The following is a 23,023-nucleotide window of genomic DNA, read 5'->3' as shown; positions in this document are numbered from 1 at the left end:
AAGCTTGTGAGTGGCCATCTAAGATACAACTATTGATCTCTACTCATCTGGAGCAAAAGATAAAGAAGGAAAACAAAGACTCAAAGAAACTAGTCTATAAACTAATAGCCTGCATGAACCACATCAGTTCTATCCTACTACCACTGACTATTCTGACCAAGGACACAACAGAATGTCCCAGATAGAATGGGAGAAAAATGTAGAACAAAACTCAAATTCTTAAAAAAGACCAGACTTACTTGACCAGTAGAGACCAGAGGACCCCCCAAGACTATTGCCCTGAAATACCCTTTGAAGTTTGTACTGAAACCATACCCAGAGGTCACCTTTCAGCTAAATAACAGATTGATTCATAAAATAAATAATATCACCCGTGAGTACTGTGCTCCTTTAAAAAATCATCTATATGAGACCAAAAGTCAAATTTACACTAAAGCAAAGACGAGAAAGTAAGGCAGAGCAGTGAATCTAGATTAATGGAAATGGAACAACCAGAAAGGAAATAATGAGAATGTTGACACATTGTAAAGAACGTAACCAATGTCACTGAAGAACAAGTATAGAAATTGTTAAATGGGAACCTAATTTGCTGTTTGAACTTTCACCAAAAACACAATAAAATATCATAATAAAAAAAGAAATCAATACACTGAAAATGTATATGCAAGTGCACAGGATAAGACTACTAATGATGTTTACTTTTTTATTTTAACATTTCTTAAATTAAACATGCATATTGCTCATGTAATTAAAACAAAAATTACAGTGACACCAACCCCGAAATCTAAGGGATGTCTTAGGAAAAAAGCAAAAATGAGCAAAGGGGAAAAGACTGATGAAATTTGTATCAGTGAGAGAGAGAAAGAGCGCATGCGTGCACGCGTGTGTGTGTGTGTGTGTGTGTGATGGAAGGGATGGCGAAGAAGTTCTTTCAAGCCCTAAATTCTATAAATAGAAGGGTAGCGAGCGCTGGAACCATAGTAATCCTGGCCAGCCTGGCAGAAAAGGAGTACTAAAGATGTGTTGAGAAGAGGGATCTTTTCTGTCTTATTTCTGTCTTATTCACTGTTGTACATTCACCATCTAGTTACAGTGCTCAGCAGTCAGGAAATGTTTGTTGAAGAAAGAAAGGATTGAGGAGAGGGAGGATGGGAGGCAGGAGTGGGAGGAATAAATGAAGGAAAGGAGACTAAAATCTAAGATAGGGCAGAGCACTATGGATGGTGGAAAGAAGAAAGCACCTATCAGATGCGTGGAGCTGTTGAAACTTGAGCACTTGTAGCTGAGCAGGAGCTGGCTTCAGGGCTTGGACAATGCAGCAGAAAGAAAGCCCGGTCCTTTGAGGCTGAGAACAGAGAAGGGCTGAACTGGAGGGCTGAGGCTCACGATCAAGGGTCAATCCTCTAAAACTTGTTACAGAGATTGTCTTTACAGCATGAGAAATAGGTGTACTCATCTCGATAGACTATGGTCGTGGGGTTGCACGTAGTCCCACATGTCTGGGTTCCAAATATAAACTTGTTACCTGGAGAAGAAGAAAGACAAGAAAAGGGGATCCTGATTTCTGCCTTCAATCACTCTTCAAGAAGGCAAGCGTTTGCCACATAAGTGGTAAGCAATAAACATTTGTTGGAAAATCAGTGATTCAGTGAGTGAGGAGAAACAGCACATTGCCCTGGGTGTCAAGTTGCTTGGTGGGAAGGGACTGAGATGACTGAGGTGGGCCTCTGGTGGATCACCCTGTCCCAGCCCCAAATCTTCCCCAACAGAGCCTCCAGCTCTAAGAAGGCTTTCCACAAACAAACCCCAGTGGAATTTTTATAGCCAAATTCCTGTCATCCCTCAGGATCTAACAGCACCCATTTGCCTGTTGTTCTAGCAGCACCCAAGAACCCAGAGACCCCTCAGCAAGTACCTTTTCTTCTGACAGGTCTACTGGTTCATCAAGAACCAGTGGCAATACAGCACCAAACCAGAGAACACTGTCCCAAATCTTTAGGGAAAAAAAATCCTCGCACACTCTCTGCTCCTACCCACTACGGCTCCTGAGAGAGCCACCTCCCTCAAGATCAGGCTACTCAGTACCCACCTACCTCCATAGAACTTCTTCAGAACACACTGCTGGTCGTTTTGAGCTTGGCAGATGGTTCTCTTAGTCCAGCAAGTCCCATTAAAACCGATAAAATGACATTTGTAACATTTCAGAGCTAGAAAGTAAAAACCAGCATAATGAGGCTCTTTCTGGGCTCAGTTTGCCAGCCACGTATCCCACACCTAGCATGAACCATGGCCAGGTCTCCACTGGTATTGGCCTGGGTGAATGTGTTGAAAGCTCAGTTTGATTTCTGTGTGGTTGGCCTATGCCTCTGGAGCCTCTTCCACGTATAGGGGTGTTGGGGCCTGCATCAAGGGCCTTTCTGGGGAGGAGGATACGTGTCTGGGGGCGGGGTCTCGCCCAAGTAGAGACAGAATCTCTATACTCACAAGTACTCAGGCTTCCTGAAATAGACCATGCTGCCAGAGGGTGAAAATCATGACTTACATTACAACTCCCCAAGATCCCACATCCTGTGACCTGCACCCCTCCTCCCAGAAAAACCATCATCATCTGCCCTCATCACTCACATAGAGCCTTCCTAGCACCCTGTCAACTCAAATTTAGGGCTCTCAGCAAGAAAGCTGAGAGTATCAGGGAGTATCAGGGTTAGAATCTGAGGTAGTATGGGGAAGAGCCTGAAGTAAAATAGGCGAGGGAGGAGAAAGAAAGGAAAAGGAGCAAAGTGAGGCCAAAAGTGGAGGAGTAAGCAAAGGAGAGTGGAAAGGGTGAGGAAAATGAGTGGGGTAGGGTGGAGGCTGTGGAGACCACCTCTAAAGTGAAGATTAGGGCCATCCTTGCACATCACCTCATGGTCCAACAATCCACAGCCACCTGCATGTGTTCTGCTCACCTGTACTCTTAGACGTGTCCAGCTCCATCTCCCTCTCCAGGAGCTCACCTTGCAGGAAGCCCAGCAGCAAAGAGAGGCCCAGGAGCAGCAGCAGGAGGCACTTACCCATCTCAGAGCCCAGCACCAGGGAGGAGCAGGAGGCAGGGTATAGCTGGTAAGTACCTTAAAAAAAAAAAACTTAAGTACCTTAGGCACAGAGAATCTCTGGTTTATAACCTGAAAAGAGCAGCCAATGGGATCCCAGGTGTACTCCTCTTGCCTCAGGGATACTCTGGCCCTGGCTTCATCTAGCAACCCTGACTCTGCTCACCTCAAGGTCAGGCAAGGGAGCCATGTGTTTTTGTAACCTTTCTGTCTCCTTTTAACTAGCTTTAAAATGGTAGAATCATGTCTGCCTTATTCGGCCAAAGGATTCGTAAGATTCAAGTGAGTTATTGACTCTGGAGGCATCCGAGGCCTCAGAGTTCTACTTCCCTGAATGTGGTGAGATCAAGATATTTGAAGCTTCCAGTAAAATAAGTTTAGACAATGAATACGTGCCTTGGCTGCTGCTAAAGAAAGCCCTGAAACCAAAATAGCAGTGGGAGGCTTGCCTTCCAGAGTGCATTCCAGACTAGATGTTGTTAGCTTCTGTCCAGTCAGCACCCGATTCATGGCTACCCGATATGTTACACAGTAGAACTGCTCCATAAGGTTTTATTAGCTGTAATCTTTATGGAAGCAGATCACCAGATCTTTCCCCCAAAGAGCTGCTGGGTGGTTTCAAACCCCCAGCCTTTCCTGTAGTAGCTAACACAAACCACTTACGTTCCCCAGTCTCCTTCTAGACTAGATCCAAAACCAACAAAACCTGTTTCTGTCAAGTTGATTCTGACTCATAGCAACCCTATAGGACAGTAGAGCTGCCCCATAGGGTTTCCAATGAGTGGTTGGTGGATTCAAACTGTCAATCTTTCGGTTAGCAGCTGAGCTCTTAAACACTGAGCCACCAGGGCTTCTCTAGACTAGATCCAAAAAAACGCCAAACCTGTTCCCATTGAGTTGATTCCGACTCATAGCGACCCTATAGGACAGAGTAGAACTGCTCCATAGAGTTTCCAAGGAGCACCTGGTGGATTTTGAACTGCCAACCTTTTGGTTAGCAGCCGTAGCTCTTAACCACTATGCCACCAGGGTTTCCCTAGACTAGATTAAAAAAAAAAAAAACCAAACCCAGTGCCATCGAGTCAATTCCAACTCATAGCGACCCTATAGGACAGAGTAGAACGGCCCCATGAAGTTTCCAAGGAGCACCTGGTGGATTATATAGAGATGTCTATTTACTTAAATCTGCTGGGTTTTGGGTCTGCTGGGCACACAGATGTGCTGTATTATAAATGCCCCCTTACCTGCTCCCTAACTGCTAATGGACATAATAGCTATTAATGGGCACAGAGTATGTGCCTTAGAGGGAGACAATAGCCCTCTGAAGAAACCCAGGACTGCGTTAAATTATCCTACCAGGACAAAGGGGGAAAGAATGCTCCTGAGGCCAAGTAAATCTAGAATAACCAGTAGGAGATGGTCACTACCCCAGATCAGGGGCTATGAATAATGTCTGTTGCTCTGTGGGCGGCCTTCTACTTTCATGACCCCTTCCACTTTAACCTTTTATTATGCCCCCTACCTTTTCTCTATACATTCTATTTGTCATATGGACATGGCTCCCTGTTAGTATTTAATCCCAGCAGAGAGGAGCTTCAGCGTTCATTTCCCATGGTGCCAAAGGGGCATGCATGGGTGTGATATCACACCCTAGACTACAGGCTAACTTCAGGGAGCCTTGGCTGATGATAATGTATGCAGTTCTACTCATCCTTGTCCTGTTTATTCTGTGAGTAATAAACACCTATTGACCATACCATTGGAATACTGTCTGGCCTGTGCTCTTCTCCACATGATACTCTCTAAGAACTTGTAAACAAGGCACATTGCACAAGCTGATGAATGGAATTTTCAAATGCTGATATCAAGAAAAATCTCTGTAGTTAAAGCTTCAGGCTTCTCCATAGCTCTAGTCACACCCCAAGACCTGGGTCCTCCCTTACCTAACCACCAGATTTAAGAATTTACATCCTCTTTCCTCTCTATATCACTTCTCCCAGCTTAAGAACAGAAAATGCACTGAAGTAGAGGACATACTCCAGAGAGGTGTAATTCATCCCTACCGCACCCCAGAACAACATAGGACATCAATTGACAGCTTGCCATATGCCAGGCATGGTGCTAAATGCTTGGAAACTATTATTCCAATTGATTTTCATACAGCAGCCTATATTATCACCATTTTATTGACGGAAAAACTAAGGGGAAAGTTTAGGGGGCAGTGAGTTTATGTTAATGGTGGAGGAATAATTTGGAAAAGGAGAAGGGTTGTACAACATGAGGAATAATCACTGTCACTGAATTGTACATGTAGAGATTCTTGAATTGGTGCACGTTTTACTGTGTATGTTTTCACCAAAAAAAAAAAAAATGTATATATAAATCAATCCTGTTTATCAAAATGTGGAGGTCAGGATCCAAGACACGTAAAATGGAGGACAACCACACAATATTGGGAATCATGGCCTAGCCAAACTGACACATAATCCCAACCATCACAGGTTCCATATACCTTATTTGCATAGTCCCACTCAATCACTGTCTAGATCGCAAAGATCATAGCTAGAAGGGCCATGTTGAGTACACAACCATGCGTCCTCTGTTTCTGTTCATCTGTTCTTGGGTGCAGTCCACATTGATCAGAGATCTTTGTGAAATTTCCTATGCATACAGAGGAATCTGAAATTCTGGGCCTCAGTTTCTTTTTTTTAAACAGTACGTCCTCCTCTTGGAAATAACCTCAAAGGTACTGAGAGCTTGATCAAATATTTCCATCACTGCTCAGTAGAGATATTCATTGAAGAAAGCCGAAATCTGATCCTGTTGTGCTTGTTTCTGTGGACTGACTGATGATGGTGGATATCATTTGCCATCTTAGAAAGCTGTACACAAGTATTTGAGATCCTTGAGATTATACGTTTTAGGAAGTTGATTACAATGATAGTGACTAATAGGGCAATACTCAAAGTTTGAAAGATTCCTCTGAGCCAAGATTTAGCCGGGAGAGTAAATCCCATGGAGTTTCAATTTTCACTTTGACCAGTTCGGCAGCTTCTTATGCATGAGCTTCAGCTGCTCCAACACTTTGATGAATTTCATGCTAGGTGTCATTTGTGTACACACAGCACTGTGACCCAAACAAAGCATGAAACACTTTCTTGTGAGATCAACATATAATCTGAAGATTATCTAGTCTTTTTTTTAGTGTCATTTCATGAATTTCTGATAATTCTTTGGATAGTGAAAAGATGCCTTGCCTAAGTTGTGACACTGAGTTGTGTAGTTCTAATGCTACTTTGTCTAGCACTATTTGTAATCTTAGAGTTTATCTTCCAAAACATGAAAGTTCAGCTCCCATGACTAAAGAAATTGTACCCAAAATCAAGCATCCTATAAGTTTGCCTTGCGTTAGAGGATTTTTTCTAACTTCCTTTTAGTGCTGCATCTAAATGGCTAATGGTTTATTCTTTAGTTTCTACATTGTTGGTCCTTCTCATATTCCTAATTTTTCTTTCAGGTAAATGATTATTTATGGACACATGGAAACAGCATAAGCTGTTTTACAGGTAGAAAACACAATCATTAGTTGCCTGTGTTTTACAAAGAGGTGTAAAGCACTCAAAGTTAATGAACAGGACCAGTATCTGATTGCTACGATTATCTATTGAAACATAAATTTGTATAGTTACTCTACTTTTGCTCAAAGACAATCTCAAAACAAAGTTATTCTTGATCTTAAAATAAATGTATTAGTTACTTACTGCTGCTAGATAAGTAGGGAAGACCCCCTGAGAATGTTAAAGACATAACTCCATTGATTTCCAGCATCCAGGGCTGCTACTGAGAAGAAAAATGTCATTTTATTCTCATTTCTTTGTAGCTGACCTCCTCTTTTTCTCTAGGAAAGTGTAGTATCTTTCCTTTATAATTGATGTCTTAGTTTCTTAGTGCCTATATAGCAGACAGAAATACCACAAGTGGGTGGCTTTAACAAACAGATGTTTATTTTCTCACAGTTTAGAAGGCTAAAAGTCTGAATTCAGGGTGCCAGCTCTAGGGGAAGGATCTCTCTCTTTTCACTCTTGCAGAAAATCCTTGTCTCAGCTTCTGTGGCATTCTGTACTTCCTTGGAGATCTCCATGTGGCATCTATCTTTCCCCTTTCATGCTTCTCTGTGTCTAATTTGCTCCTTTTATATCTAAAAAAATTAGGAGATTTAAGACACACCCTACACTGATATGGCCTTATTAACTTGACAAAGAAAATCCAATTCCCAAATTAGATTACATCCACAGGTATAGGGATTAGAATTCTAACATATATTTTTGGTGAACACAATTCAATCCATAACAATAATGTTGCTCATAAGTATTTACATAGGTGAAGCAAGAATGGTGGTTTTATCATATAGGCCTTTTAAATCTGCTTTGCTGGAATTTTTCCTAGGAAATCTCAGATTGAATATGTAAAAGCTTCTCCAAGCTAGGAAGCCAAGACAAGAGCTTGCCACCAGATTTTACCTCTAGTACTTTTTTTTACCCACAGATTTGGGTAAGTTCCTGTCCTCCTGAAGTCCCAAAATATAATACACCTATGATGGTTAAGGTTGTGTGTCTACTTGGCTGAGTCATGATTCTCAGCGGTTTGGCAGTTATATAATGATGTAATTTGGCAGTTATGTAATGATGTAGTCATCCTCCATGATGTGTTCTGATACTTCCAGTGATCTACCATCTGACCTGCCAATCTTGGGTTTGTCAGACGCGAGACAAAGTCTTGCCATCCTTGCTTCTAAGGAGCATTCTGGCTGTATTTCTTCCAAGACAGATTTGTTCATTCTTCTGGCAGTCCATGGTGTATTCAGTATTCTTTGCCAACACCGTAATTCAAAAGCATCAATTCTTCGGTCTTCCTTATTCATTGTCCGGTTTTCACATGCATATGAAGTGATTGAAAACACCATGGATTGGGTCAAGTGCACTTCAGTCCTTAAAGTGACATCTTTGCTTTTTAACGCTTTAAAGAGATCCTTTGTAGCAAATATGTCAGTGCAACGTATCCTTTGATTTCTTAACTGATGCTTCTATGGGCATTGATTGTGGAGCCAAGTAAAATGAAATCTTTGACAATTTCAATTTTTTTTTTTCATTTATCATGATGTTACTTATTGGCCCAGCTGTTTCTGTCCATTTTTGTTTTCTTTGTGTATAGGTGTAATGCATTCTGAAGGCTGTGGTCTTTGATCTTCCCTAGTAAGTGCTTCAGGTTCTCTTCACTTTCAGCAAGCAAGGTTGTGTCATCTGCATAAGGCAGGTTGTTATTGAGTCTTCCTCCAAACCTGATGCCCTGTTCTTCTTCATGTAGTCCAACTTCTCAGATTATTTTTTCAGCATACAGATTGAATAAGTGTGGTAAAAGGATTCAACCCTGATGCACACCTTTCTTGACTTTAAACCACGAAATAGCCACTTACTCTGTTCTAATGACTGCCTCTTGGTCTAAGTACAGGTTCCTCAGGAACACAATTAAGCTTTCTGGAATTCCCATTGTTTGCAATGTTATCCATAGTTTGTTATGATCACACAGTTGAATGCCTTTACTTATTGGTTATGGACTGAGTTGTGTCCCCTAAAAATATGTTTCAACTTGACTAGGCCATGATTCCCAGTACTGTGTGATTGTCCACCATTATGTCATCTGATGTGATTTTTCTATGTGTTGTAAATTCTGCCTCTATAATGTTAATGAGGTGGGGTTAGCAGCAGTTATGTTAATGAGGTAGGACTCAATCTACAAGATTGGGTTGTGTTTTAAGTCAATCTCTTTTGAGATACAAAAGAGAGAAGTGAGTAGAGAGACAAAGGGACCTCATACCACCAAAAACCAAGAGCCAGAAGAATAACACGTCCTTTGGACCAGAGGCTTTGTGCTGAGAAGCTCCTCAACCATGGAAGATTGATGGCAAGGACCTTCCCCCTCCCCCCCTCCCCAGCCAACAGATAGAGAAAGCCTTTCCCTGGAGCTGAGACCAAATTTGAACTTCTGGCTTCCTAGACTATGAGAGAATAAATTTCTGTTAAAGCCATCCACTGTGGCATTTCTGTTATAGCAGCACTAGATAACTAAGAAAATAGTCAATAAAACACAGGTAAACATCTTTCTGGTATTCTCTGCTCTTAGCCAATATCTATCTGACATAAGCAATGATATCTCTTGTTCCACATCTTCTGAATCCTGCTTGAATTTCTAGGAGTTCCCAGTCAATGTACTGCTGCAACCACTTTTGAATGATTTTCAGCAAAATTTTACTTACTTGTGATATTAATGATCCTGTTAGATAATTTCTGAGTCTGTTGGATCACCTTTATTTGGAATCAGTACAAATATGGATCTCTTCCAGCTGGTCAGCCAGATAGTTGTCATCCAAATTTCTTGGCATAGACTAATGAGCACTTCCAGAGCTGTACCCGTGTTTTGAAATATCTCAGTTGGTATTCTGCCAATTCCTGGAAACTTGGTTTTCACCAATGCCTTCAGTGCAGCTTGAACCTCTTCCTTCAATATCATAGGTTCTTAATCATATGCTACATTCTAGAATGGCTGAACATCAACCAATTCTTTTTGTTACGGTAACTCTGTGTATTTCTTCCATCTTCTTTTGGTGCTTCCTGTATCTTTTAATATTTACCCCGTAGAATCCTTCAAGGCTTGAATTTTTTTTCTTCTGTTCTTTCAGCTTGAGAAATGCCGAACATGTTCTCCACTTTTGTTTTCTGTCTCCAGGTCTTCACATTTCATTATAATACTTTACTTTGTCTTCTAGACCCACCCTTTGAAATCTTCTTTTCAGTTCTTTTACTTCATCATTTCTTCCGTGCCTTTCACCACGTGTCTATCATTTTATCATACTGTGGTGGCTTGCACGTAGCTGTGATACTGGAAGCTTTGCCACCAGTACTTCAAATACCAGTAGGGTCACCCTTGGTGGACAGTTTTCAGTTGACCTTCCAGACTAAGACTAGAAAGAAGGACCCAGCAGTCTACTTCTGAAAACACTGGCCACTGAAAACTTTATAAATAACAGTGGAACATTATTTGATATAGAGTTGGAAAATAAGCCTCTCAGTTGGAAAACATTCAAGATATTACTGGGAGAGGGCTGCCTCCTCAGAGTAGAATCCACCATAGTTATGTGGATGAAGTCTTTTGGGGCTTTCATTTGTTGATGTGGCACAACTCAAAATGAGAAGAAACAGCTGCAAACACCCACTAATAATTGGAACATGGAAGGTATGAAGTATGAATCTAGGAACACTGGAAGTCATCAAAAATGAAATGGAACTCATAAGCATCAAAATCCTAGGCATTAGTGAACTGAAATGGACTGGTATCAGCCATTTTGAATTAGACAGTCATGTGGTCTACTATGCCAGGAATGACAAATTGAAGAGGAATGACATCACATTCATCGTCAAAAAGAACATTTCAAGATCTATCCTGAAGTACAACGCTATCAGTGATAGGATAATATCCATTCATCCACAAGAAAGATCAGTTAATATGACTATTATCCAAATTTATGCAACAACCACTAAAACAAAAGAGAAGAAATTGAAGATTTTTACCAACTTCTGCAGTCTGAAGTTGATCAAATATGCAATCAATAATTACTGGTGATTGGAATTTGAAAGTCAGAAACAAAAAAGAAGGACTGTTAGTTGGAAAATATGGTGTTGGTGATAGAAACAAAGCCAGAGATCGCATCATAGAATTTTGCAAGACCAATGACTTCTTCATTGGAAATACCTTTTTTTCAACAACATAAACAGCGACTATACACATGGACCTTCCAGACGGAACACACAAGGATCAAACCGACTACATCTGTGGAAAGAGATGATGGAAAAGCTCAATATCATGTCGGAACAAGTCCAGGGGCTGACTGTAGAACAGACCATCAATTGCTCACATGGAGGCTCAAGGTGAAACTGAGGAAAATTAGGACAAGTCCCCGAGAGCCAAAATACAATCTTGAACATATCTCACATGAACTTAGAGATCGTCTGAAGAACAGATTTGAAACATTGAACACTAATGACCAAAAACCAGATGAGTTGTGGAAAGACATCAAGGCTATCATACATGAAGAAAGCAAGAAGAGGTCATTAAAAACATAGGGAAAAAAAGACCAAAAAGGATGTCAGAAGAGACTCTTAAAGTTGCTCTTGAACCTCAAGTAGCTAAAATGAATGGAAGAAATATATACATATACTTGGGAAGAAATATATATATATGTATATGCACTGTTTTTTTTTATATGTATATATACATATACATCAAAAAAACGTATATATATGGAAACCCTGGTGGCATAGTGGTTAAGTGCTACAGCTGCTAAGAGGTTGGCAGTTTAAATCCACCAGGTGCTCCTTGGAAACTCTATGGGGCAGTTCTACTCTGACCTATCAAAGTAACATGATTTTTAAAAAAATGAGTTAAAAAACTTAACCCTTTCATAAATGAGATGAGGCCAGTATCCTTGAAGTAGGCAACTTGCATACTCTCTCTCCTTCTCTTATATCCCTCTTCACATTTCGTTGATGGATCTTCTCAAGATCCTTTCCCTACACCATAAGCTTTACTGTAGGTCACCCTCCAGTATCTCTGTTCTGCACTTGCAAGTTGGAGTCATACTATACTCAGCTGATATCTTCTACTTTGGAGGCCGTATGATTCCACAAGTCCTCCACATCACCTATAGGTGAATTTCCTTACTGAAATTGCAGAGAAATTTCTTAAGAGAGTTACAGTAAAGAAAGGCTTTTCCTGCATACCAAAAAAAGGCTGTTAAAGCTTTGGATTCTTTCCAAGGAGGCAGTACCCAACATGTCCATTTAGGACATACTTCCACGTGAAACCCAAAACTATGGCCACCAACTACGTTCTTCAGATAAGGTGAGGACCATTGGGGGACATCTTGGAGGCTGTTTATGACACCAAGTTTGAGAAGCCTCAAATGGCACACTTGCCAAAAAGGATTTTTAAAAGGATTTTATATTATGAGTTGATATGTTAAACTTATCATATAATGCTATTTGGTGTGTTAATTATTGCCATGCACTACTGTTTGGCAGAGCCCTAATGGCACAGTGGTTAAGAGCTTGGCTGCTAACCAAAAAGTAGGCAGTTCAAATCCACCAGCCTCTCTCTGGGAATCCTATGGGACAGTTCTACTCTTTCCTGTAGGGTCACTATGAGTCAGAATTGACTTGATGGCATCGGCTTGGTTTTTTTTTTGTTTGTTTTGTATTGTTTGTTAGAAACTTGCCCATCGGGAAAGACAATGAGTTCTATAAAATTATCTTTGCAAAATAATTATCTAATTGGTTGAGAGCTAAAAGGCACATCCATGTTTTTTGGGGCAATATGAGATCTGTGATCGTGTGTAGATATAGTTATACATTTTTTTCTTCTATCTTAAAAAACATAATTATTTTTTATTGTGGTAGAAATATGTATAACAAAACATTTGCCAATTCAACAGTGTTTACATGTATAATTCAGTGACATTGATGACATTCATCAAATTGCACAACCATTACCACTATTAACAGAACTTAAGCATTATTACAAATTATTCTACCACCATTAACTGAAACTCAGTGCCCCCCAGGCAATGACTCCTCCTTTCCCCTTCCCTCATACCAGGGGTAATCACTAATAAGTTTTGATATCTATGTATTTGCCTATTTTGTATGAGTGAATCATACAATATTTGTCCTTTTGTGACTGACTTATTTCACTCATTACAATGTTCTCAAGGTTTATCCATCTTGCAGCATGTATCAGGAATTTATTTCTCTTTATGGTTGAGTCATAATCCATTTTATGTATATACCACATTTTGTTTATCCATTCATCTTTTGATGGGCATTTAGGTTTTTTCCACTTTTGGGTTATTGTGAATAGCGCTGCAGTGAACATGGGTGTAGTTTTAATTATTTGTACTTCAGGATAGATCTTGAAATTTTCTTTTTTGACGATGAATGCAACACCATTCCTCTTCAATGTGCCATTCCCAGCATAGCAGACCATATGATTGCCCAATTCAAAATGGCCAATACCGGTGCATTTCAGCTCACTAACATCTAGGGTATAAATGTTTATGTGTTCCATTTCATTTTTGATGACTTCTAATTTTCCTAGATTCATATTTTGTACATTCAAGGTTCTGATTATTAATGGATGTTTGCAGCTGTTTCTTCTCATTTGAGTCATGCTACATCAGCAAATGAAGGTCCCAAAAGCTTGACTCATTAAAGTCAACTCTGCTTTGAGGCACCCACGTCTGTCAGTTTGCCGTACTGTGGGGGCTTGCATGTTGCTGTGATGCTGGAAGGTATGCCACAGGTATTCAAACACCACCAGGGTCACCCATGGCAGACAGGTTTCGGCTGACTAAGACAGGCTAGGAAGAAGAACCTGGTGTTCTACTTCTGAAAAGAATTAGCCAGTGAAAGCCTTATGAATAGTAGTGAAACATTGTCTGATATAGTGCCGGAAGGTGAGCCCTTCAGGTTGGAATGCACTCAGAGGACAACTGGGGAAGAGCTACCTCCCCAAAGTAGAGTCAACCTTAATGATATGGATGGAGTTAAGCTTTCAGGATCTACATTTGCTAATGTGGCATGATTCAAAATGAGAAGAGACAACTGCAAACATTCATTAATAATCAGAACATGGAATGTACAAAGTATGAATCTGGAAAATTGGAAATTCTCAAAAATGAAATGGAACTCATAAACATCAATATCCTAGGGGCATTTGTGAACTGAAATGTACTGGTATTGGCCATTTTGAATTGGGCAATCATATGGTCTACCATGCCAGGAATGACAACTTAAAGAGGAATGGCGTTGCATTCATCATCAAAAAGAACATTTCAAGATCTATCCTGAAGTACAATGCTGTCAGTGATAGGAAAATATCTATATGTCCACAAGGGAGACCAGTTAATACAAATATTATTCAAATTTATGAAGCAAACACGAAGGCCAAAGAGAAGAAATTGGAGATTTTTACCAACTTCTGCAATCTGAAACTGATCAAACATGAAATTAGGATGCATTGGTAATTACTGGTGATTGGAATGAGAAAGTTGAAAACAAAGAAGGATCGGTAGTTGAAAAATATGGCCTTCGTGATAGAAACAATGCCAGAGATTGCATGATAGAATTTTGCAAGACCAGTGATGTCTTCATTGCAATTACCTTTTTTCGACAACATAAACGACAACTATACACGTGGACCTCACCAGATGGAATACACAGGAATCAAATCGACTACATCTGTGGAAAGAGACAGTGGAAAAGCTCAATATCAAGGCCAGAGGCCAACTGTGGAACAGGCCATCAATTGATCATATGGAAGTTCAAGTTCAAACTGAAGAAAATTAAAACAAGTCCATGAGACCCAAAGTACGACCTTGAGTATATTCCACCTGACTTTAGAGACCATGTCAAGATAGATTTGACACATTGAACATTGACACATGACTGAAGACCAGACAAGTTGTGGAATGACGTCAAGGATATCACACATGAAAAACCAAGAGATCATTTAAAAGACACGTAAGAAAGAAAAGACCAAAATGATGTCAGAAGAGACTCTGAAATTTGCCCTTGAACATCAAGTAGCTAAAAAGAAAGGAAGAAATGATGAAGTAAAGGAGCTGAACAGAAGATTTCAAAGGGCAGCTCAACAAGACACAGTAAACTATTATAATGACATGTACAAAGACCTGGGGATAGAAAACCAAAAGAACGGGACACAATCTCCATTTCTGAAGCTAAAAGAACTGTAGAAAAAATACAAGCCTTGATTTAGAATATTTAAGGATTCTATTTTTATGGGGATAAGGAAATCCTGGTAGTGTAGTGGTTAAGTGCTATGGCTGCTAACCAAAAGATTGGCAGTTCAAATCCACCAGGCCCTCCTTGGAAACTCTATGGAGCAGTTCTACTCCATCCTATAGGGTCGCTATGGGTCAGAATCTGCTCGACAGCAACGGGTTTTTTTTTTTTTTTAATGGGGAAAATATTAAATGACACAAGAAGCATCAAAAGAAGGTGGAAGGAATACACAGTCAGTATACCAAAAAGGGAAACCCTAGTGGTATAATGGTTGGTTAAGAGTTACCGCTGCTAAGCAAAAGGTCAGCAGTTTGAATCCACCAGGCACTTCTTGGAAATCATATGGGGCAGTTCTACTCTGTTTTATAGGGTTACCATGAATTGGAATCCACTCAACAGCAATTTTTTTTTTTTAATACCAGTAAGAATTGGTAGACATTCAACCATTTCAGGAGGTAGCATATGATCAGGAACCAATAGTACTGAAGAAAGAAGTCCAAGCTGCACTGAAGGCATTGGCAAAAAACAAGGAATTGACTGAATACCAGTGGAGATGTTTCAACAAATGGATGCAGCGCTGGAAGCGCCCACTCCTTTCACCATATCTATTCAATCTGTATGCTGGACAAAGAAACTGGACTATATGAAGAAGAACATGGCATCAGAATTGGAGGAAGACTCATTAAAAACTTTCATTACGCAGATGACACAACCTTGGTTCCTGAAAGCAAAGAGGACTTGAAGCACTTGCTGATGAAGATCAAAGACCACAGCCTTCAGTATGGATTACACATCAACATAAAGAAAACAAAAATCCTCACAACTGGACCAATAAGCAACATCACGATAAATGGAGAAAAGATTGAATTTGTCAAGGATTTCATTTTACTTGGATCTACAATCGCCCATGGAAGCAGCAGTTGAGAAATCATAAGATGTATTGCATTGTGCAAATCTGGTGCCAAATACCTCTTTAAAATGTTCAAAAGAAAAGATGTCACCTTGAAGACTAAGGTGAACCTGACCGAAGTTATGGTATTTTCAATGGCATCATATGCATGTGAAAACTGGACAATAAATAAGGAAGGCAGAAGAAGAATTGACGCCTTTGAATTGTGGTGTTGGAGAAGAATATTGAATATACCATGGACTGCCAAAAGAATGAACAAATCTGCCTTGGAAGAAGTACAGCCAGAATGCTCCTTAGAAGCAAGGATGGTGAGACTATGTCTCACATACTTTGGACATGTTGTCAGGAAGGATCAGTCCCTGGAGAAGGACATCATGCTTGGTAAAGTAGAGGGTCAGCGGAAAAGAGGAAGACCCTTAGATGGGTTGACACAGTGACTGCAACAATGGGCTTAAGCATAACGACGATTGTGAGAATGGAGCAGGACTGGGCAATGTTTCGTTCTGTTTTACATAGGGTCACTATGAGTCAGAACAACTTGACAACACCTAACAACAACTACTTTGAGGAGGGAGCTCTTCCCTAGTTATATTATGAGTGTCTTCCAACCTGAGGGGTTCAACTTCTGACACCATATCAGACAATATTTCGCTGCTATTAATAAGGTTTTCCCTGGCTAATTATATAAGAAGTACACCACCAGTTCCTTCTTCCTAGTATAATGAAATGTGCAACGATTTGGGGTTAGAAAAGTAAGACAGGAGAACACAGTGGGCATTTCTCAAGCTGAAACAACTGAAGAAAAAATGCAAGCCTCGAGCTGCAATATTGAAGGATTCTACAGGGAAAATATTAAATGATGCAGGAAGCATCAAAAGAAGGTGGAAGGAATACAGTCACTGTATCAAAAAGAACTGGTCCATGTCCAGCCATTTCCAGAGGTAGCATATAATCAAGAACCAATGGTACTGAAGAAAGAAGTCCAAGCTGCACTGAAGGCATTGGTGAAAAACAAGGCTCCAGGAACTGATGGAATACCAACTGATATATTTCAATAAACACATGCAACACTGGAAGTGCTCACTTGTCTGTGCCAAGAAATTTGGAAGACACCTACCTTGCCAACCAGTTGGAAGAGATCCATACTTGTGCACATTCCAAAGAAAGGTGATCCAACAGAATGTGGAAACTATTGAACAATATCATTAATATCACAATGAATAAATCTGTCTTGGAAGAAGTACAGCCAGAATGCTCCTTTGAAGCAAGAATGACAAGACTTCATCTCATATACTTTAGACATGTTATCAGGAGGGACTAGTACCTGGAGAAGGACATCATGCTTGGTAAAGTAGAGGGTCTGTGAAAAAGAGGAAGACCTTCAACAAGATGGATTGACACAGTGGCTGCAACAATGAGCTCAAGCATAACAATTGTGAGGATGGCACAGGACCAGGCAGTGTTTCATTCTGTTGTACATAGGGTCGCTTTGAGTCAGAACCAACTAGACAACACCTAACAATGGCAACAATGATGTTAATGAGGCAGGATTAGAGGCAGTTGTTAATGAGGCAGGACTCAATCTGCAGGATTGGGTTGTGTCTTGAGTCAATCTCTTTTGAGATATAAAAGAGAAAATCAAGCAAAAATGAGAGGGACCTCTTACCACCAAGAAACACTGGGACCAGAGCCTGCCCTTTGGACCTGGGGTCCCTGGGCTGAGAAGCTCCTAGACTAGGGGAAGATTGATGACAATGACCTTACTCCAGAACTGACAAAGAGGAAATCTTTCCCAGGAGCTTGCACCCTGATATCAGACTTCTAGCCTCCTAGTCTGTGAGAATAAATTTCTGTTTGTTAAAGCCATCCACTTGTGGTATTTCTGTTGTAGTAGCACTAGATAACTAAGACAGATTTCAATACCAGGAGAGTGGGATGCTGCTCTAACAGATACCTAAAAAGTGGAAGCAGTTTTGAGACTGTGAATGGATGGAGGCTGGAAGAGCTTTAAAGTGCCTAATAGTAAAAGCCTTGATTGCCTTGAAGACACTGTTGGTGGAATTATGGAAACCAAAGACAATTCTGGTGAGGACTCAGAAGGAAATGAGGAGAGCTGAAACGCTGGAGACAGCACAGATGGCAAGAAGAAGCAGCAGAGAAACAGTGGCAGCAGAACCAGGAGACTGACCCATGGAGCAAGAGAACTGAGTGCCTTTGCCCAAGAGGCTTCCTGGTGGAGTGGGGTGTCTCCAGGCACTTATCAGTGGAGCTAGGCTTGCCAACCCACGGAGGGAGAGAGCTGAACTCCTTCTGGCTGATGTTTACTAGCAAAGTGGGATGCCTCCAGGCACTTATAGGTAGAGCTAAAGAGCTTTGGAACACTTGTTTGAGTAAGGCAGATGCCAAGGCCAGCCCAAGAGGCCCAAGGGGCTGAGAGGCCAAGGACTCAGGAAGCAGAAGCTGAAGAGACAGGGAACACAGGAAGCAGGGCTGCCTCAGTCTCAAAGGGTAGGGCCACAGTCTCTGGGGTCTCAAAGGACGGAGCCATGGCCTCTGGAGTTGCAAAGGGTGGGCCCACAGTCTCCTAGGTTTCAAAGAATCAGATCTTCACCAGCTCGGTTTCAGAGTGTGGGGCTACCCTTCCCAAGGGCAGCAAGATGAGGCCAGATATGCTGCCCAAAGCTGAAGAGCCGGTCTGCCATGCCTAAGAGGCAGAAGAACAGGGGCTGTCAGGGCCAAGTGAGTAGGGTCACCACTCAGATGGAGTAGGAGAATCGAGCCGCCCAAATGTGAGGCAGCAGAGTTGCTGTTCCAGTGAACCTGGAAGGCAGAGCTGAAGCCCGGGGCTGAGGGGCCTCTACCCAGATCCTGAGAGTGTGAACAATACCTAGAATCCAGAGGGCAGTGCCACTGCCTAAATGATCTCAGGGAACAGAGGATTATTTTCAAGGCCTGAGAGCTAATGTAATGTGTTCTGGTGACTTTCTTGGTGCCTATTATCTCCTTTCCCTTCAAATTTCTTCCATCTCAAATGGAAATGTCTAGCTTGTGCCTATTCCACTACTACACTTTGGAAGCAGATAACTTGTATTCTAGATTTCACAGATGAAGAAAGAGGACTTTTGCACAAGATGAGATTTTGGTCTTTGAGTTGATTTAAGACTTTTGAAATGACATGATTTGGTGAATGTGTTTCACATGTGGCAAGGACATGGATATTTGAAGACCAAAGAGTGGAATGTTATGGATTGGATTGTATCCCCCAAAAATGTATATCAGCTTGGCTAGGCCATGATTTCCAGTGCTGTGTGGTTGTCTACTATTTTGTGATCTGATGTGATTATCCTATGTGTTGTAAATCCTAACCTCTATTGATGTTAATGAAGCAGGATGAGAGGCAGTTATGTTAATGAGGCAGAACTCAATCTACAGGATTAGGTTTTATCTTGTGTCAATGTCTTTTGAGATGAAAAAGAGAGAATTGAGCAGAAAGGAGAGGGACCTCATACCATGAAGAAAGAAGAGCCACAAGTGGAGTGTGTCATTTGGACCTGGGATCCCTGCACTGAGAAGCTTCTAGACCAGGGGAAGATTGATGACAAGGGTCTTCCCCCAGAACCAACAGAAAGAGAAAGTCTTCCCGAGGAGCTGGCACCCTGAATTTGAACATCTAGACTCCTAGACTGTGAGAGAATAAATTTCTGTTTGTTAAAGCCATCCACTTGTGGTATTTTCTGTTACAGCAGCACTGGATAACTAAGACAGGTGGTTCCTCAAAAAAATAAAAATAGAACTACCATATGACCTAGCAATTCTACTGCTAGGAATATACCTGCTCCTTACTCATTGACTGTCTCACTATCTGACATTTTGCATTTACTACAATAGTAAAAAATCTACTATCTGATTGTTTTGCTCATTAATGACATGCATCTGGCCATAACGAATGCTGAAGAGTGTGGCAAGAGTAACGCTGGCTATAAAGGCTAAGGTTATGTGTCTGCTTGGCTGGGCCATGATTCTTGGACCTGGGGTCTGGCAGTTATGTAATGATATGATTTGGCAGTTATGTTATGATGTACTTTGGTAGTTATGTAATGATGTAGTCATCCTCCATTTTGTTATCAGATGTAGTTATTCTCCATTTTTGCATAACGCTGATTTTCACATAACTACCTGGTCTTTGGAACCTAATCATGTCAACAAATGAGGAGTGGGTGTATGCCAAAAGGACTTGAAAGCAGTGATACAAACAGATATATGCACACCAATGGTCATTGCAGCATTATTCACAATTGTCAAATGGCAGAAACAACATAAATGCCCATCAACAGATGAACAGATAAACAAAATCTGGTACAATGAAATACTTCTCAACCAAAACGAGAAATGAAGTCTTGATAGATACTACAACATGGATGGAGTTTGAAGACATTGTGCTGAGTGAAATAAGTCAATCACAAAAGGACAAATATTGTATGACCTCACTTATAGAAAAAGTCAAGAACAGACAAATTTATAGAGACCAAAGTGTATTAGTGGTTACAGAGGCATGAGAGAGGGTGAAAGGAGAGGTTATTGCTCATGGAACACTGAGTTTCAATTTATGATGATGGAAAAAAATCTCATTGATTAAGAATAGGGCTACACAACCAATTAATGTAATTGCTGTCAATAAGTTGTACACCTGTAAAAAGTTGAATTGGCAAAAATCGTGTGATATATATACTTACAATAACAAAAAAGGAGCAGCTACTGAGGCTGCTTATGTATACCCACACACCTCAAGAGATTTGGTTTTTTGGTTCAGAGGTTTAGGGTCTTGCTTTCATAGGGCATCCCAGTTAATTGGCTTAATATTCTGTTTGGCGCTTCTGTTCTATCTTCTAGTTCACTGAGTTGTGCCTGGGTCTTAAAAGCTTGCAAGTCAATATCCAAGGTACAATAATTGGCCTTTATTCACCTGGAACAACAGAGAAAAAAGGAAAGTCAGAAATAGGAAAAAGAAATGGAACGTGTGACTAATTACCTCCATGAACAACTGCCTCCTTTACCATGAGATAAGAACAACTGAACATTTTGATCAAAGATTCTATAGAAGAATCCTGATCAAAAGGGGGAAACATAGAACAGAATTTCAAATTTTCATGGACTTCAGATTTCTGGAGCCCTGGAGGCTGGATGAACCCCCAAAACTATTACCCTGAGATAATCTTTAAATGTTAAACCTTAAACCAAAAATATCCCCTGAAGTCTCCTTAAAACCAAAGAATAGTTTAGCTTAACTAGTAAAGAATGTCTGCCTAGCACCTGGCTCTTTTAAGAACTATCTAGAGGGGCGGGGCCAAGGTGGCGGAATAGTCAAATGATTCCTGTGGTCCCTCTTACAACAAAGACACAAAAAAACAAGTGAATTGACTATATATGACAATCTAGGAGCCCTGAACATTAAAGACAAAGTTGGGGACGTTGGACTGAGCAGCAACAGGGAAAGAGAGACAATTCAGAAGCAGAAAAGAAGTGCCAGACCTGAGCTAGGCAGCACCCCGCAGGCTACACTGGTGGACGCACTCGGGCTCAGGCAAGTGGTAGCACTCAAGACTCATTTTACCACATTAGGAGAGACCGAGCAGCAGAGAGTCTGATGGTTAATGTTATGTGTCAACTTGATTAGATTATGATTCTCCGTGGTGCTTTTTCATAATGTAATATAATATAATCACCTCCATGATGTTATCTGATGTGATCAGCCAATCAGTTATAAGGGATTTTCCTTGAGGGCGTGGCCTGCAGCCAATATATATATGGACATTCTGGCAAAGCTCACTCCTTCATCCAGCTCATCATTATCTGACCTCCAGTTCTTGGAATTCATTAGCCTCCACAGCCTGTTAGCCAGCAGCCTGCCGTCTGACCTGCTGAGCTTGGATTCATCAGCCCCTGCAGCTACATCAGTCAAGGGAAGCCACCAGCCTGACGATGCCTGACACCAGACCCAAGGACTTGGGACTTACCAGTCTCTACAACCGTTTGAGCCACTTCCTTGAGATAAATCTCTCTCTCTCTCTCTGTCTATATATATATATACACATATACACTTCACTGGTTTTGCTTCTCTAGAGAACCCAGCCTAAGACAACAAAAATATTCACTTCATCAATGCTTGTAAAAGCAAAAAGTGTGTTGATAATTGTTGAAGCTGAGTGATGGATATAGGGGTTCATTATACTATTCAGCTTGTTTTTGTATGTGTTTGAAATTTCAAAACAAATGAGTTAATAGGAAACATAGGTCCAACAATAGAAATATAAATAACATGATGCAGCTGTGCAAGGTAATAATGTCTAGAGACATTAAAAATGCTGCCATGGAATTTTTAGGCTAGATTCTCCAGAGAAGCAAAACAAGTGAAAATACCACACACACACATACATAGATATATGTATATATACGCACATATTCATGTTTGGCAGCTTTGTAATAAGATCTGATATAATGTAATGATTTCTATGATGAGATCTGCTATGAGCAGCCAATCACTTGAAAGGAGTTTCCTTGGGGGTATAGCCTGCATCCAATACATGGAGAGTTTCTGGCAAAGCTCACTGGCTTTTACTCACTCTGGGTCCTACATCTGACCTCTAGTTCTTGGAACTTGAGCTAGCAGCTTACCTGCCAATTGGGATTTATCAGCTTCCATAGCCTATGAGCTGGCAGCCTGCTGTCTGACCTATCAGTCTTGGGTTCACCAGCTCCTGCAGCTAAATGAGTCAGGAAGTTTCCAGCCTGACTGGTTTATACACCTTGCTGGTTTTGCTCCTCTAGAGAAGCCAGCCTAAGACTATATATATGTATATAAATACATAAAGAGAGAGATAGAGGTTTTTATCTCAAAGAAGATGTCAGACTGGAGGCTTCTCCTAACTCACGTGGTTGCAGTGGCTGTTGTTACTGTTAGAATGCCGGTCACATAGTGAATCTGTGAACAATAGGACAGGGGGCTGATGAACCAAAATCAGCAGGTCGGACAGAAGGCTGCTGGCTCATGGGGTTGCTGAAGCTGGAAAATCTCAAAATCTACAGGTCAGCCAGAGGCTGCTGACTCATGT

At 40.9% G+C, this 23,023-nt stretch overlaps 1 protein-coding gene across 4 annotated transcripts in view; it reads right to left on the bottom strand.

Moving 5' to 3' along the window:
* Nucleotides 1-689: 689 nt before the first annotated feature.
* LOC126079031 (protein PIP-1-like) overlaps nt 690-23,023 on the bottom strand; it is a 37,447-nt gene continuing 15,113 nt past the window's right edge. For 2 of the 4 annotated variants that reach the window (XR_007518184.1, XR_007518186.1), the window contains 4 exons: nt 20,648-20,877; nt 2,949-3,110; nt 2,094-2,207; nt 690-1,525 (listed from right to left, as the gene is read on the bottom strand). Coding sequence is in view for 1 of the 4 variants with exons in the window: in XM_049889922.1 (XP_049745879.1) it covers nt 1,404-1,525; nt 2,094-2,207; nt 2,949-3,057 (345 nt within the window). In the remaining 3 variants the exon portion in view is untranslated. The remainder of the gene's footprint in view (nt 1,526-2,093; nt 2,208-2,948; nt 3,111-20,647; nt 20,878-23,023) is intronic. The other 2 variants (XR_007518185.1, XM_049889922.1) reach the window with 2 other exon arrangements.

Source organism: Elephas maximus, chromosome 7, assembly GCF_024166365.1.
Source record: "Elephas maximus indicus isolate mEleMax1 chromosome 7, mEleMax1 primary haplotype, whole genome shotgun sequence".
Classification (NCBI taxonomy): Eukaryota; Metazoa; Chordata; class Mammalia; order Proboscidea; family Elephantidae; genus Elephas; species Elephas maximus.
The sequence above is the reverse complement of the archived record's forward strand: the minus strand, read 5'-3'. Positions and strand labels throughout refer to the sequence as shown.